This window comes from Epinephelus moara, chromosome 5 (genome assembly GCF_006386435.1).
Source record: "Epinephelus moara isolate mb chromosome 5, YSFRI_EMoa_1.0, whole genome shotgun sequence".
Classification (NCBI taxonomy): domain Eukaryota; kingdom Metazoa; phylum Chordata; class Actinopteri; order Perciformes; family Serranidae; genus Epinephelus; species Epinephelus moara.
In genome coordinates this window covers 36,483,479-36,500,390 of record NC_065510.1, presented here as the reverse complement: position 1 = coordinate 36,500,390, position 16,912 = coordinate 36,483,479, and the positions used below count along the sequence as shown (strand labels likewise).

General features: G+C 40.8%; 1 protein-coding gene across 1 annotated transcript in view; it reads left to right on the top strand.

Annotated features, from left to right (window-relative positions):
• The window catches only part of adgrl3.1 (adhesion G protein-coupled receptor L3.1), a 174,475-nt gene that overhangs the window by 41,428 nt on the left and 116,135 nt on the right, over positions 1-16,912 (top strand). The window contains exon 4 of the mRNA XM_050044160.1: positions 9,514-9,727. Coding sequence (XP_049900117.1) covers positions 9,514-9,727 — 214 coding nt within the window. The remainder of the gene's footprint in view (positions 1-9,513; positions 9,728-16,912) is intronic.

Genomic DNA, 16,912 nt, shown 5'->3' with positions numbered 1-16,912 from the left:
GTGAAAAAATATATAAAATACCTTTTCACATGTCGATTTTTTTTTGCATGTTGATTCTATGTGTTATCTATACTATGTCATTGTTTTTCCTCCTTTTTCTCTGGGCCTGTAACGTATCATTGCATCATGTGACCACGTCATGTGTGTATTTAAGATGGCGGCACCCTTTGTCTTAAAATAGTCTGATGAAGAGCCTGACGCTCGAAACGTTACTTACCTGAATAAATTACGACTGAGCATTGGAGCCCTGCAGTGTGCAAGTACAAAAACTCTAAAATGAAAATCCCTTTTCAGGGTGAATGTGACTGAAAATGATGGAGCAGGTCACATGTTGTACAGTGTTGCTAATATTTATGTTCTCTGTATAGAGTGGACAAAATGTTAGTAACAAGTGTGGGCAAGTTCCTTGAGAAAATGCAATCAATTGCTCATTACATATCAATCAATGGAAAAGTAATTACATTGCAAGTCCAAAGTTGCAACTCATCGTCTCACTCATGCAGTAACAGATGATGAGACACTGTGGTTTCACCTGTAGCCAAGTAGCTACTGACCATCAACACATAGCTTAATGTTAGCCCCAGAAACTGCATGCAACAGTCAGGCGCTCACAGTGAAGTTGCATGGGACTCACCCCATCCTTCATGGAAAGATTTTTGACATGTCGCAGTAGGAAAAAACCAGGTGTAAATAATAGAATTAATGTTGGCTGAAATCCATTTATCTGATTCAGTTTCAGGGTCCTGGTATTGTTTGTGCTGGCTCACTGTCGGGCTGTCATGGCTTACTGGGGCGCTTGAACAGAACAGAGCCATCTTTAATGTCATTAGTAACATCTGTGCTTTTCCTACTATGACAAGTTAAGATGTGTGCTGAGATAAAGGCTTACTGTGCGAGTTTTTATTAAAAAAGAGATGGTGTTTGTTGCAGCGTGATTCCAACAAGTTGCATTTCTTTTTCTGTTAACTCTGGATGAATGTGCACACGCTAGCAGGCATGGATCCACTTAGAAACACATTTTTACATGTGGTGATGTACAATAAGTTTACGTTCCACATGTTCAGATTTACTTTATAGGCCCGCAAATTGAAGTAATGATCGCACAGCTTGGACTCCTCATCCACCCCCACACACCCAAGCACTTGCTAGAAACACTGCAGCTGCAAACCCAAGGAAACACTTAACTCACTAACTCCGGCTCATTTACACATATCCTCTATCTTATTACAGTACACATTTATATCTTTCTCTAGCTCTGCTAAGTTGCCTCTCACACACACATTCACACTGCACAAAGACACACACACACACACACACACAAACAAACATGCACGCTCAGTACAGATGCAGCCCCAGTAGGCTGTCTGTATGTTTCCTCCTCTCCCCTGTGACGGTGGGCTTTGAAGACTCCTACAGGGAGCTCTGGCCCACTTGGACTTAATCCTATTAATGGCTGCTGTCAATCACACTGTTGTGAGGAAAAACTGCAACACACGTGCGGACGCATACAACACACACTCATACACACACGCACATACTCAGTTATGTACTTGTTCACATGCCTGCTGACATGCATGTGCACAAGATATACTTTAAACGCTGCAATACTGTACATCCACAGGGATACAGATCCTCCTTAAAAACAAACACACACACACACACACACACACACACACACACGTGCATAAACACACTCCAGCACACACAGGATGTGCTCAAAGGCAGCCACTTAGACACACAAATACCAAGGGCTTTGCTTTAACACCAAGAGATGAGTTTCAGTCAAAGGTATTTGCATCAGTGTCTAAAGAATAAGTCGACATATGCAAATCACGCTGTTTATACTTAGCAAGGATTAGTTGAAACAAAGACAGTTTAGCTTGAGGACACACAGCAGCAAGCACTCCATCTTTTCCACCGAGCCGTGTCTTGTCATTATTTCAGGGTTATGTGAAGACAAATAAAGGAGAATAGGAAAGCATGGATTTTTTTTGAACAAAAATCACAGAAAATGTATTTTTTCTGGGGTTTAGAGTATATTTCTGGCACGGACACTGTTTACCCTGATGGGATGGACTTGTTGATCATGTTGCTGCAGGAAAAATGCTGTGAAAATGCAAACGTCGCTGCAGAAGACCTCATACAAACTATAGACAATTCACAGTATTAAAGTAATACTGCAGCCCACAGATGATCCTTTGCATGTCAGTTATTCACCCCCTGTTACTAATGTGAACATTCTTGATATATTGAAGTCATTGGGGTCCATGTTTAACAACAGCAAAACTATAGCAAAACACCCATATACAAACTCTCACACAATTTGTGCAGTGTAATCCATGTCTAATTTATCCAGTGGTATGCTCAGTAAAACACATGCATGCTGAACTGAAAGTGAAACTTTCAATGCTCTCTTCACAGCCAGACTCCATTACTAAGGTTTATTTTTTTAGTGAAAATGCCTGTATGCGGTAAAATCAGTGTCTCCTTTATCTAGTTGTATGCTCAGTACCCAAGCATTTTTGCTAAAATCGTAACATTTTAAAACACTTCCACATGAACAGTCTCAGGAATGGACAAATAGTGTGCTGTGCTGTTTATGGCAGGTTTCCTACGGAGTATGAAAGAGTGTGGAATTCGATTTTAGTAATTTCCAGGTTGGAAAAGTATGGAAAAAAAGAACACAGAAAAATAATTGTATTTCTACACTACTGTCACAGTTCTCTTTTCTACAATATAACATCCATCCATCCATTTTCTAACTGCTTATCCTCTTGGGGGTCGCCTGTCCCAGCTGACATTGGGCGAGAGGCGGGGTACACCCTATGCCAGACTATTCCAGGGCTAACACATGGAGACAGACAACCATTCACACCTATGAACAATTTTTAGAGTCATCAATTAACCTATCCCCAACGTGTGGGAGGAAGCCGGAGTACCTGGAGAAAGCCCACGCTGATACAGGGAGAACATGCAAACTCCGCACAGAAGGGCTTCCGCACCCGGGATTGAACCAGGAGTCCTCTTGCTGTGAGGCGACAGTGTTAACCACCACACCACTGTTCCGCCCGCCCCTACAATATAACATTCAGATTTAAAATAAAAATTAATTGCTCATACAGTCAGAGCATTTTTTGGTGTTTGGAGCAGGTAACTAGTGCAGTCAAAATGCTGACCACATTGTGTGAGAGAGTGCAAGTTTGATGTGAAAGCAAGGCAAGAAGTACACAGAACTGCATCTTTACCTGTTTTTCATAGCCTGCAAAACAGCTCTGCCCCAAATGCTTTATGACTGAACCAAATCTGGACTTCCATGACAAAATTAGTTTGAAAATGCGGAAAGAAAATGCAGCAATATCTTTGAATTGTATAAATATATAGCATTACAAATAACCAAATATAGATTGTCTGAACATTTATGAGATATGCAGTGTTGTAATTATCAAACAAGTACACAGACCTGCTGGGTAAGGAAACCATACCTTTATAATTGCAATCATCGTTGTTTCCATGAACACGGTGAATAAACTATGACTACTGAAAAATATGTGGGAAACAATAATACATTATTACTTATTCAATATGTTAAGGGGAAATAATACAGCTGAAGGTAGCACTGGTTAGTTTACTCTTTATCTGGGCACAGTCTGACAGTGGAATGTTGTCCAACTTTCCCATGTTGAATTTTGGACTGAACAGCCACAATGAGTAAATACAAGTTTTCTGAAGGCTGGCTTGAATATTTCAAAGGGATAAGGATTTCAAATTGGAAAAGAAAGCCATAGATTCAAAACTTTGTGTAAAACCATTAGACATCTCCAACATAGTTGAGGTGGGAATGAACCATATGCAAGGGCAAAAAGCACTGTTGTCTTGGTACAGCATCCTCTGCACCCAGAGTCATGATGCTTTTGACCTGGCCCAACCCAATGTGAAAAATCTACAGAGAACTGTGGAAATAAGTATGTAATTCTTAATGGAAAATGTCCAGGCTGTTGTTATTCTATATTTTTATGGTCAACAAATACCATGAAAAGACAGACAACATATTAGTCCATTTCTCAATACTTTCTGTCCCTGTTTGTGGCACTCAGCCCCAAAGCTGTTTATTCCTACTAAAAACAAACATGTTTTTAATGAGAGTAAATCCTTAAAGCAGCTGGGCGCTGCAGTTTTTAGAAATGCTACTCAAACAGGAGTAAATGGTGCATTTGTTGGGGACTATTTTTAGCAGTGGAGTAATACATCGCAAAGTAAAGAACATTTCCATCTTAATAATGAAACATGTCAACCGAAGCAACGGTGTACCTCTATTATGTGTTTTTAATAGTTTTCTGGATGATAATAGGAGAAACATCTGCACACTGTGATCCAAGCAATATTCATTTGTTGAGGAAACTTTTCAGTCTGGATCTTTTTTTTTTATAGTCCCAAGGGAAGGGGGTCCTTAACCAAAAGGTTGCCTCAATAAAACTGCACAGACTGGAGGTTGTGGGTGGTTTTCCTATCATACATCGAATCCAGCAAGCCTTCATTTGGTGAGCGGGGGTCTTTATATACTGAACATAAATAGATTTTGAACAACAATGGAGCTTTATAGCATAGAGGGAAAGCTATCAGGTTTTGGCTACAGTATTGCTTTTTTTTATTGACTGCAAGAAAAACAAAGAATATCGCCAGCCTTATCCTTTAAAATAGATTTTCACGCTTTAAAAAATGTGGTGTTTTTGTTTTAACTCACAAGACCCACATTGCAGACACCGGCACCGGCCAAATGCTTTGGCAGTTCAAGTGAGAGATCACCTTTTAAATCTCTCTCCTCGTCCCTCTCACCCTCTCCTTCTCCTTCTTTCCATCTATCCACCTCTTTCGCCACTCTCTTGTTCTTGGCCCAAATGTAAAAATCGATATCCTTTTGTTTCAGCCCCCTGAGGCAATGAGAGTGTCTGAATAAGATTGTCTGTACTGTCTGCGGCTGCCAACTTTCTGTCACCACTTACACAACTAATGACAGGCACATTAACATGCACTTGCCAGCTCACACACGTTATTGCATGTGTGCAAAGACAAAGGGCTAAATACTGGCACGTGCGAGAGTTTATGTGCGGATTATGTGTCTGTACCAAGAGTTGCACATGAAAAATGAAAATGCATGAAAAAAAAAAAGGCAACAGAATATGTGTGGAGTGAGGCAGGTTAAACCAGTGCATGTTTTATAGGCAGCTGATATAAATAGATGAATTAGGCGGTGACAGACAGGACAGGACGCAGCGCTCCAGTCAGACCATTTACTGCTGCTTATCAAGGCAGAGGAGCTTTTTAATTGGAATACAGATAGACCCCCTATTTGAATTGTGTGTGCTAGTGTGTGTGTTTGTGTCATAATGCTCTCTTTATGCCCAGCGGGGACCCTGTAAGGCAACACTGTAAGACATCTGATCCAAAGCCAGTCTAGACAGCTGCCTTACAATACGGTGTATTGATCCCCTCACACTTCAATTAACCCGCTCTTCAAAATTTACATTCGTGCTCACGAAGGCGGACATGATGCCGCTATTGAGAAACTAATAAACCAACACTCATATTAACCCAATAATGACCCACTGCCCTAAGCACTCGGCTCTCCCACACATAAAAAAGTCCTTCAAATCCTCGTCCACTGCTGAGACACACATCCTATCCGAATGTGTGCTTAAAGTCTAATCATAGCCTGCAGTGTGTGTGTGTGTGTGTGTGTGCGCGCAGGCGTGTGTGTTCATTAGAAAGGACATTTTCGGTAAATGTCACTTATATATCAGTCTTATCTCTAAGCTAGCGCCTGCCATTATCAATGTAGTGCCCTCAGGTACCAGCAGCACACAGATTTCTTCCTCTACATGTCATCACTCATAGCGTTTGTGTGTGTGTGTGTGTGTGTGTGTGTGTGTGTGTGTGTTGTTGCGTGATGTTGTGAAGGGCAGTATTAAGTAGAGCCCGGGCAGAGTGTCATTGAGCTCATTCAGATTCTTTGCTGCATTCGTGTAACCATGACGCTCCTCCAGCCAATGAGAGAGCCAAGGGAGGGAGGACAGGGTTGCTATGGTTATCCTGACAGGGTGAACAAGGAAGGTGGTGCTGTGCCTCACTTTAAGGGATGTTGTAGGTCTGTGTGTAGGTAGTCGTCCGTTCACTGAATGTGTGTGGTCATACATGCACATGTGTGTGTCAACTAAAGTAAAAATAAAAGTGACAGAACAACAAGCAGTCACCATCACCGCATCTGTGGCCACAAACTACAGACTTAATATATTCCTTTATTCGACTGGGACAATGCATATTATGTATATTGCGCCGGATATATCTGATAATAACATTCTCAGATGAAGCCCTTGGGCAGAAGTAGCCAATGACGCACAATATGAAGCCGTGTGAAATCAAACACAATAAAATCTACATTACAATTACAGTAGGGCGAGGTGATGACAAAAGCGAACAACACAAGTGAACACCTCAGCTGATAAGCTATCTATCAAGGGATGATGGCTGATGCTCCCAGGGCTCGCCGCTCTCAGGAACAGAGAATAACAACATCCAAGCTACACCACAACAACTACAATCCCTGGAAACATCCAGCCTCACACACCTAGTCTAATCATAAGACTATATATATCTAGTATCTAATATATTCATAAACACACAATTGAACAGGCAAGGATATATAAAAGAGACACATTTGTGTGACATATTCTTTTGTTATGAATGTAGAATCAGTGCAGGTGGCATTTTTTTAGATTTTGGGTAACAATGGCTTTTTTATGGGACAGCTGTTGGAGCATATAACTGTCAGCAGGATATATCAGGATACTAGAATGTTGGTTGAATAGATCTGTAGATTTTTTTTTAATTTTTTTGGAAAGATAGGTTTTTGGGAGGGGGGTTTGTCCACCACCACCTCCCTTGTTTAGAGGACTAAATTTATTATTTTTCAAATTAGAAGCCAATGAGGGAAATTAAGATTCAACAGAAGTCTTTGGCGCTTGGACACTAGAGGGGGATATTTTGTGATGGAGGGACATCTGAGCGGCAGCAAGATAAATCCCCCCATGGAGTCCAGACACCGATGGTGGTGGTGGCTGATGACTCTGAGGCTGCTGACTGCTGAGGCCGATGAGGCTGATGAATCCGTAAAGACTAGGTGGTGATGGGGAGGTGAGGGTGCGCATGACAGCAGCAAGAAAGAACTACGGCAGAGAAAGAACCATATTTAAAATGAGGAGCAGTGAGATGATAGGCTGACAGAGAAGGTGTGGAGCGTCATTACTTAAAAGAAAAAAAGAAGGAGAAGAAAGAAGATGGGCTGGTTTTTATTTCTTTTTTTCTTAGCAATATCTTTTAACACATTCATCAGTTTAAAAAAAAACAAGAAGTAATACAAACCTCTACAATCTGTTTTGAATTAGTTAGTTAAATTAAATAATTTATTAATAATATACTATGAACAAAAATAGCAAAGGATCATGTTCTTAGGACAAATACTCTAATAAAATAAGTACCACATACAGGAAAAATACAAAAAAATGAAAAACAGACTGACCACATGAGATCAATATTTCCTGATATAAAGCAAAAAATCTCTGCTGTGAAAAACATCTGAAGTGTGAGGCAGAGGCAAAGCTGCAAGCTCATATTCTCTTGAAGCACACATTTATTTATGTCAAAGGCTGCACATTTTCCCGTCATCGCGATGTCAATTTCCGCAATAAAGTCATCAGGAAACACTGTGATATTTCATTCAGGAATTATTTTGGGTCAGTTGAAAGAAAGTATCAGTAGAAAACTGCACTTTAAAATGGAACTATCATCCTTGTGTTATTTTTGTTATTTTTTATTGGTGCCTTTTGTGCTTAGTTCAATGTCCAATTTGTTAAATAAAAGAATTCTGGAAATAGTTTCCTTCCATTTTTTGCAGTTTGTTGTATTTTAGCAGTATTTGAAAGCAGCAACAAGGCAGGACTGATTACACTTTAAAACTACAGTTGGTAACTTTTGTGAAAATAACTTTTTCACTATTTGCTGAAACTGTCTCTATGTCCACACGGTAGTATGCAAGACAGATGATCTGTGAAAAAATGATGTTCCTCCTCTGTCTTGTAGTGGCATTTGCATTAATCCACCAAATCCACTGAAGAAAAACAATCAATCAGACCTGAGGAGTCTCAAACACAGCTGTCAATCATGTCAATCACCATGCGTGAACTGTGTTCAGACAAACTAGGCAGCACTGATCAAATATGTATCAAGATCTGTTACTGCATTTCCTAATTCTTACCTCAGATGAGACATATTTTAGTGTACTGTTTAGCTGTAAAATGAGAAAGTTTTGCTCTGGCCGGTGGGCGGTGCTTTGTTTTGGTTCAACTTTTTTCAACATGGTGGCTGGGTCAAAAATGCCATTCGAAGCACTACAAGGAGGAGGATTGTCATTTTTTCCGTGACCCTCAAGAGGATAAGCGGTTAGAAAATGGGTGGATGGTTATCATACTGCGTACATTTGCTTACCATATTGAAGAAAAAAAATTGGACAGTGATCTCCCCTTTATTTTAGTTATTTTCTAAGGTGAGACTATTTACACAAATTTCCATTAACAAAATGATTTCAAGTTTCAATTATAGTAATACAATATTTTTTCAAGTAATATTGTTATGATAATATTCAACAATGTTATTGCATATCGCATATTTTCCTCATACCATGCAGCTCTGTTCATATATATGTATTTTTTGGCTGCACAGTGTGGTGTCTTGGAATTTGATGGGACTATCAAAAGCCCCATCATATGCCGTGTCTCTCTGCACCACAGGTGAGAAATGTGGTGCAAAAGCTGCTGCTGTTTCCCTTTGTGCAGACTGCCAGACATTCAGGTTATAGGATATCCAGACATAATTAGTCAATGGCAGCTTGATTGCTGTTTGGTCTTGCAGATGTTTCATCATCTAAGAGCCTTCATCAGTTCTACTCATTAAACAAGCAAGGAAGCAACGCAACAGCAAAAAGATCTGGGACAGATCACTAGCTTCAGTCTCATTGGAATTAATGACATGTTTCCTCTTTCACTATAGTGAGAGTGGATGTATGCATCAAATTCGCAACTTCTGAGAATAATTAGGCATTGCCATCTTTGAATAATCTCTGCAGCACTAAATGCCTGTTGAAATTGCCAGGCAATTACTCTCTATCTAGAGTGATGTCGAAAACTGCTAACTGCAAAACAGTAATTACCAAGTCGGTTCACTTGCGACAGTGGACATGCCCTTATGAATAATCTTCTGTGATGCTATTGTTTTCATATAGTGTGGATAATTAGTCTATATGACAAGGGTACAAATGCAGTCTTAGTTGAACACAATCTGTGCTTGTACAATTTAGTCCTCCAGTGAACATATTTTAAAGACAGCTCAACAAATAAGTCTAGTTTGTAAGTATTTCAGTAGGCAGAAGAGACAACATCTTTATGTGTGTGTTTGCGTGTCCAGCCTATGGCCGTGCCCCTATCCCCATGGCGGTGGTGCGGAGGGAGCTGTCCTGTGAGTCCTACCCCATCGAGCTGCGCTGCCCGGGCACAGATGTCATCATGATCGAGAGCGCCAACTACGGCCGCACCGATGACAAGATCTGCGACTCGGACCCCGCCCAGATGGAGAACACTCGGTGTTACCTGCCTGATGCATACAAGATCATGTCACTCAGGTCAGTACGCAGTGTGTTTGTGTTCTGCGTTTGAGTCCTGCCATGTGTCTGATGCTTCTACAGAGCTCTCTGTAAAAAAAAAAGTTTTCCTGAAGTCTCTAATTTTGAGAGTACTGTAGAATAAAATTGGACACCCACAGTGAAAAAAATAATTTAGTGCATTGCTCATAGACAGTTGACATAGTCGCTGTGGCGTCACCCATTGAGTTGTAGACTCCTGTTTTAAAGCCTCGAGTTTGGCATTTTGGCCATCACCCACTTGGATTTTTGGAGCAGGAAGTGACTATATTTGGACAAGAGGGTGGAGATAACTGTAACCTAGCTGCTAGCTTGGTTAGCAGGATATATTTACAGCTATTTACTGTGATAATGCTAATGCTAATTTTCACCTAGCCGATTTTAAATGGCTCTTGGCTTGTTTTTTCAAAATATGCTATATGTGGCCCGCCACACAATATTGGCAAGCAAGTTGACATTGCATTTTTTATGTTCACCTAACGATGGCAGGACGATCATACAGTTTGTAGACAGACAGAAAAGAAGGGTTAAGTCTACAGCAAGGGATGCCCACTTATAGGAGCGGTGGAAAGTTGAAGTTATGATGCGAGAAGCAGGTATTTTGACATTATCTAATCTGGCCCCCATTCAAAAATGTTTGGACACTCCTACCTTAGAGGCTGTTTTGGTACAACCAAATGCTGAACAAGACTTTTTTAGGCGACATAAATGTTACAGTTTACCTTCATGAACTGAAAACTTAAACAGTAACAGCTATGGCTAAGCCTCTACTCTGAGGTTACGGTATGTAGCTATGGTTGTCGTGGTGGTAGCGACTTCTCAACAGATGGCACTGACCTTTCATTCAAAGACGCCATGCCTTTAATTATGCATTGAAGCAGGTGAGGTTTATAAAAATTCACCCCTGCACAGTTGTCATGAATGGGAAAATTAGCTATAGGACTGGCTCGCTATTGGAGTCCGCCTCAAGTGGCCATCTGAGGAACTGCAGTTTTTTTCCATTTTGCGTCGGCTTCATCAGCTTGGTATTGCTTTGTTAATTACGTTGTCCCATGCTATGCCTTTGTGCAAAATATACAACGCTGACTCATGGCACAATGAGCTTCAAACAAAATGGGAACACTTGGAATTGTTTCAGTTATTTGCACAGCAGAAGAGACAGGCATATCTCAGTCCCAGAGATCCCAGCTACTGTAGGTGTGCAGTATCAACTGTTCATTTAGAATTCATCCTGGTAAAGTATCAATGTCAAGTTCTGCATTACCCACACGTTAACCCACTTTCACAAAGTTGACAGGAAACAACAACAGCATGAAAATGACACAACGATGCAGCACACCTGTCAGACGTGGTGTCACAGAAAGACGGAGAAAGGTGATGGAAAATCTGTGGAAACTAGTGTAACCTGTGAGCCCCACCCTGTGCAGCTCTGCTGCTCTCAGTTTCTGTACATGCAGTACAATGCCATACAACTGTAGAACCTTATCACACAATGGAAATTGCTCAGGTAACACTTCCTCTACAGCTGGCCAGTGCGATAGCTTCCCTCTCCTGACAGTGCTGTGAGGAGTAACTGAAGCCACGAGGAGTGCTCAACAGAATAAGCAGTTTATCATTGAACCAGGGTTACAATACATGCTAAATTTGGTTTTTCTTTAATAGCATAGCGATCCCTGAGATGTTCACTTTTACTGCTGTGAGATGCCGACAAAGCCATGAGGACCTGGATCTCACAATTTAAGCATGAGACTTGTTAGAAAGGAGTAAGGTATCATAGCTTTGTTATCTAACTATATCCTGGCTTCCACTCATGTTTAAGATTGACTAACTGATTCTCAGAACATGTCAGTAGGATTTTAGCGTGAATTGGTTAGCGTTGTCACCTCACAGCAAGAGGGTTCCTGGTTCGAACCCAGGGTGGGAGAGCCCTTCTTTGTGGAGTTTGCATGTTCTTCCTGTGTCACGTAGGTTTTCTTGTACTCCAGCTTCCTCCCACAGTCCAAAGACATGCAGGTTAATTAGTGACTCTAAATTGGTTGTAGGTGTGATGTGAGTGCGAATGGTTGTTTGTCTCTATGTGTCAGCTGGTCTTCTGCCGACTAGACATTTTGTTTGTGTTGTCGTGTGAGTTTTGCGTTTGAAAGGGTTAGTTCGGAATCACATGAGTCACACAATAACACCTGGGTCTTCAACAAGGGGTCCATGACCCCCAGCGGGTCTTCAAAGTTACTGCTGAGGGGCCGCAAAATTACCTCCTCGTAATTCAGTTTGTTTTGATTTAAAGTGGGTTTTTTTTCCCAAAAAGTAAAATGTGTCTGAAAATACACATTAACATGAATCCATATTATTTGCAAAGATGAACTGGCCTTAATTTACAGCACACAACATTAATAATGTGCTAACTGTTATTCATGAATCTTTGTGCAGTCATGTGAGCTAGCTAATGCCAAATCACTGTGAGGCACCTTTTTTTCTTTTCACCTATTGGCCAATTAGCTGTATTACTATTCCAAATGTAAAGACAGTCTTATGAGCCACAATGGATCATTTTGTAACTTTACAAGCGAGAGACTCTGAAACACAGTTCACCTCAGAGACCATTGGTGAAAGTGCAGAGTGTGAGGCTAACACACCGAGCCATGCTACAACTGCTGCTGACTGAAGAGCTACGGGGAAGCACAAAACAGAAGACCTGAAAATACTGAGAGAATTATCTCAAGTCCAACTTAATTTAATACAATAAATGTAGAAGGGGTTCCTGCTACTTCTCTCTTTCAGTTAAGAAGACCTTGGCCTGAAAATGGTTGAAGACCCCTGTGATAACACTAACTAACTAACTCAGGGGTAGGCAACCTGTGGCTCCGGAGCCACATGTGGCTCTTTAGCCCCTGTCCAGTGGCTCCTTAAGCCGTTGAGAAAAGAAGTCTATGGAAATTCATTCTATGAATCCAAATGTTGCTGAACCTCGATAGCAGTGGCTGGTTAGCTATGGATGCCAAATCCAAAAAAGTAAATTGAATAAAATAGAGAATGTAGTAGTGCGTGGACAGATTTGTTTGCTCTCACTGCCAGCTCTGCAAAATTTAAGTACCAGATAATTATTAATAGTGCCCTGCACAGTGGCCACCTTGTGGTAAAACATATTAACAAATGCTTATTTAGACCATAAGTATACGCTAATTTAGACTTAATAGGCTATTTACCTTGATTATAAGGCTCAAACATGTTTTGCGGCTCCACACAGATTTTTTAAAATTATTTTTGGTAAAAAATGGCTCTTTTAATGGCAAAGGTTGCAGACCCCTGAACTAACTGATCGAGGCAGCTGTGGATCACCAGCTGTTCAGTGATTCAAAATTACTGTTTTTTTTTTGTTTGTTTTTTATGGAGTCTGGTGGCTTTGAAGAGAGCATAGTTGGGGAACAGAAAATCCAAACTATCCCTTTAAGTCTGCACAGCGGTTGCTATTCTCCCAAATTACAGATTTATTAGAGCGCTGTTTTACTTTTTGAGCGATTTGAATTTTGATCTCGATAAACATTTCGTTAACACTTACTCGGTCAACAACGTTCTCATGTTAAGTTTTAGTGGTACTAACTATAATTATGTAGAAGAAGTGTTTTGGTTTTCTGCTAGTCGTATTGGTCTTTTACACCGCTGTGGTCTCTACACCCTTCAGTGCCAACTTAGTATCAGGCAGGTATGATGATGAGCACTAACTGGAAAATAATAGCAGAACAAAAATAGCAATGAGGGGAAAGCAATGCTCTGTGTAATGAGAATGTCTGGATATAAATAATTCATTAATGTCACCATTAGTATCTCAATTTTTCAGATCACGTGTTCCCCTGACTTTGAGTGCTCTTTCCTGCTGTCCCATTATTTCCTCTCTCATCTTTTTTCTGTCTCAATATTGCTGTCATCTCCCTCTCTCTCGCATGCTCCTCTGTCTCTCCATCAAACCACCTGTCTGTGTCATGCGGCGGCGCTCTGATTGCGATTGCTTTGGCCTGGCATCGGTCTCTCCACTCGCTCTGGCAGCTGCAGCTTGTGTGGCCACTCTCCTACAGCCCTTGCCATCCATAATTTATACACATGCACACACACAGACGCGGATACACACAGCATGTGCCACACACAGCATACACTGCCCAGGGGCTACACCAGACTTTAAGCTCCAATTAGCAGAGCCAGAGGCCAAACTTAATCTTGAGGGATCCTCTGTGGAGGTGACTCAGACCGGAAACAACTGTTTATCATATATATTTTCTGTGAGACTATGTGTTTGCTGCAAGAAACTGTTAGTGAGCCTTTTTGGTGTGTGTGTGTGTGTGTGTGTGTGTGTGTGTGTGTCCACAGTACTGTATGTGCAAAGACATGCACACAGTGTGTATTAAAAGCATCAGTGTTACACATTAATGCACGCAGTGAATCTTTGATTGTGTGCTCATGCACATGTCTAATGTGCATGCACTTGTTAATGCTTGTTGAAGGCTGCATCAGGGTTTTTTGCACATGTTGCAGTGGGTTCATGTGCTCGTGCATGCGTTTCTAGCTCTTTTCCCATGCTCACCCACACACACACACACACACACACCTCTTCCTCAGTCTGTTTCAGCCTGTCTGGTTTCCACTCGCTCATTCCCTCTATGTCTGTATCGTCTCTGGTTTTCAAGCCGAGCTCAACTGGCTGATAAAATCAGAGCATGTTCCGCCTGCCCAGTGTTTCCTCAGTATCACATTCTCTCTTTGTTTTCCTCTCTATACCTCTCTCCAAGGCCAAGGAGCGTGTGTGTGTGTGAGTGTGTGAGTGTGTGTGCACGTATGTGCTCCCATACCACATAATTGGTCTTGATATCAAAGCCTCATATCTCCAGAGGGTCTCACAAGGCTTCTCAGGCAACCTAGAGAGGACCTGATATCGCTGCATTTCCCAGATTATCTCCCCACTGGGATACACTGGGCTGAAGGGGAAATGAAGCCGTGGCCATGAAAGTTACGCTTAATCTGTTTTAGCGATACACTGGCCTCAGTTCAATAGCTCACTCTGTTTTATCGTGTTTTGAACTGAAATGCCTCTATTTCAAAATGGCTACTGAGCATTCTTTGTTTTAAGCAGTGGTGGGTAGAGTACTGAAAATCTATACTCAAGTAAAAGTATAATTACTCCCATAATAATATTACTCAAGTAGAATTACCATCTGACAAACATACTCAAGTAAAGAGGAACCAAGTTAATATATTAATCAAAGGACTCAAAGTTACTTTCCAGTTTTGACTTTTAGCTTGTGTGGGCCAGTGCAGGATAGTGAAAAATCAACACTTGTTGCTTTGACATACAGGCAACACTGTTGCCAGCAGCTTACAGCAGTTACCCTTTTACAGTACCTTTCCTGTAATGATGTTTTACAGTAAAACAGCTTTACCGTAAATATGTTTTATGGTGGGTTTATCTGAAATTTTCTTGTATCTAACAGCCAAAACTTACAGCAAAGGCTAACAGTGTTGAGCAGGTAGGCTAATCAGACAATTAATATATCAACGATGCTGATACACAAGAGGGAGTGTGGCTCATTACGGAAGATTATCACAGCCCTGCTGATGTGGGTACAACGGCACAGCCTCAGGTGTGCTTTTGTTTTCTTTATAAAACTGCACTACCAACACTATTTATTAGTTAACTGTAAAAAGGGGCAACAGATCATAATTTGTTTGTTTATTTATTGAACCGTTTATTTGGCTCCGCCGACACAAATAGTTTGGCAACTCAACTGTTGCCAAGCAACACATATAAACCTTCCTGCACACTAGCTTGCTACTTTGTGTCGGTCTACATGTTCCCGCAGGCCAGCTACTTTGTGTCATAGGCTACATTTATCTGTAGGTGTATGTTATTGAGTCTGATGTCAAATGAGCACACCTTGAGGTTTATAGTGAAATATCCAGTGCAAAGTTACAGTCGGTAACTTTAATATTAACTTTTTGCTGTATTTTCTGAAACTATCACTGCATTCACAGAGAAAAACATGAGACAGAAAAAGAAAATTATATTCCTCTGCCTCCTCATTTGGCTTCCAATGGCATGTTGGAAAACAACCAATCGGAGCAGAGGAGTCTCAAAGGCAGCTGTCAATCAGGTCAATTACTGCTCATAAACTGCAATTAAACTGTCAAACTAGGCAGCGCTGTTCAAATATGAATGGAGATTCTGTTACTGCATTGCCTTTTTCTTGCCTCAAATGTTTTCAGAAACAAATTTTAGTGTACTGTTTAGCTGTAAAATGAAAAAGTTTGTGACCTGGCCACCATGTTGGAAACAGTCAAGCCAGAATGAAGCACCGCCCTCTGGCTGGTGCAAACTTTCTGATTTTACAGCTAAGCCGTGCACAAAATGATGTTTCTGAAAACGTTTGAGGCAAGAAATAGGTGATGCAGTAACAGAATCTTGATTCATATTTATTCAGCCCTTCCTAATTTGACAGTTTGACTGCAGTTAACAAGCCTGGATCGACATGACTGACAGCTGCCTTGGAGACTCCTCAGCTTTTATTGGTTTTTTAGTTCATGCTCAGTACGGCCATTAGAAGCACTATGAGGCATGAGAGTAGGCAGAGAAATGTGACATGATTCTGTCTTGCATACTGTTTTCAAGACACAGTGACAATTTCAACGAATGTGACAAAAAGTTATTTTTATAAAAGTTATCAGCTTTATTGTAATGAGCGCACAGTTGCACAAACTGGACTGATCGTAAATTCGGAAGCCGATGTTTTATAGTACCATTAGTTTATTCAGAGCACCACATGATCAGAGCGGCAGAGCTCAAAGTGACTCAACTGTTAATTCATTTATATAGAAATAGAACGCTCCATTCCTTCATACAATAGCGCTCTCATTTTAGTGTAGGGCTTCAGATTGGATTTACAAACACACCCATTAATTAATCTACCAGTGTTAAAGAAGTAATAAAAGGGAAATGTAGAGAAGTAAAAAGCAGATTACTGGCTCAAAAATGTACCTAAGTAAAGAGTAAATGTACAGCTTGAAAAAGGAACATGAAAAGTAGTTACAGCTTACTTCCATTTTATTCAGGTTTTATCTTTATTTAATGAGAAACATGTACGTTTCCATTATTTTTGTTTTATTGGCACGCCCCACTGGCTCAAG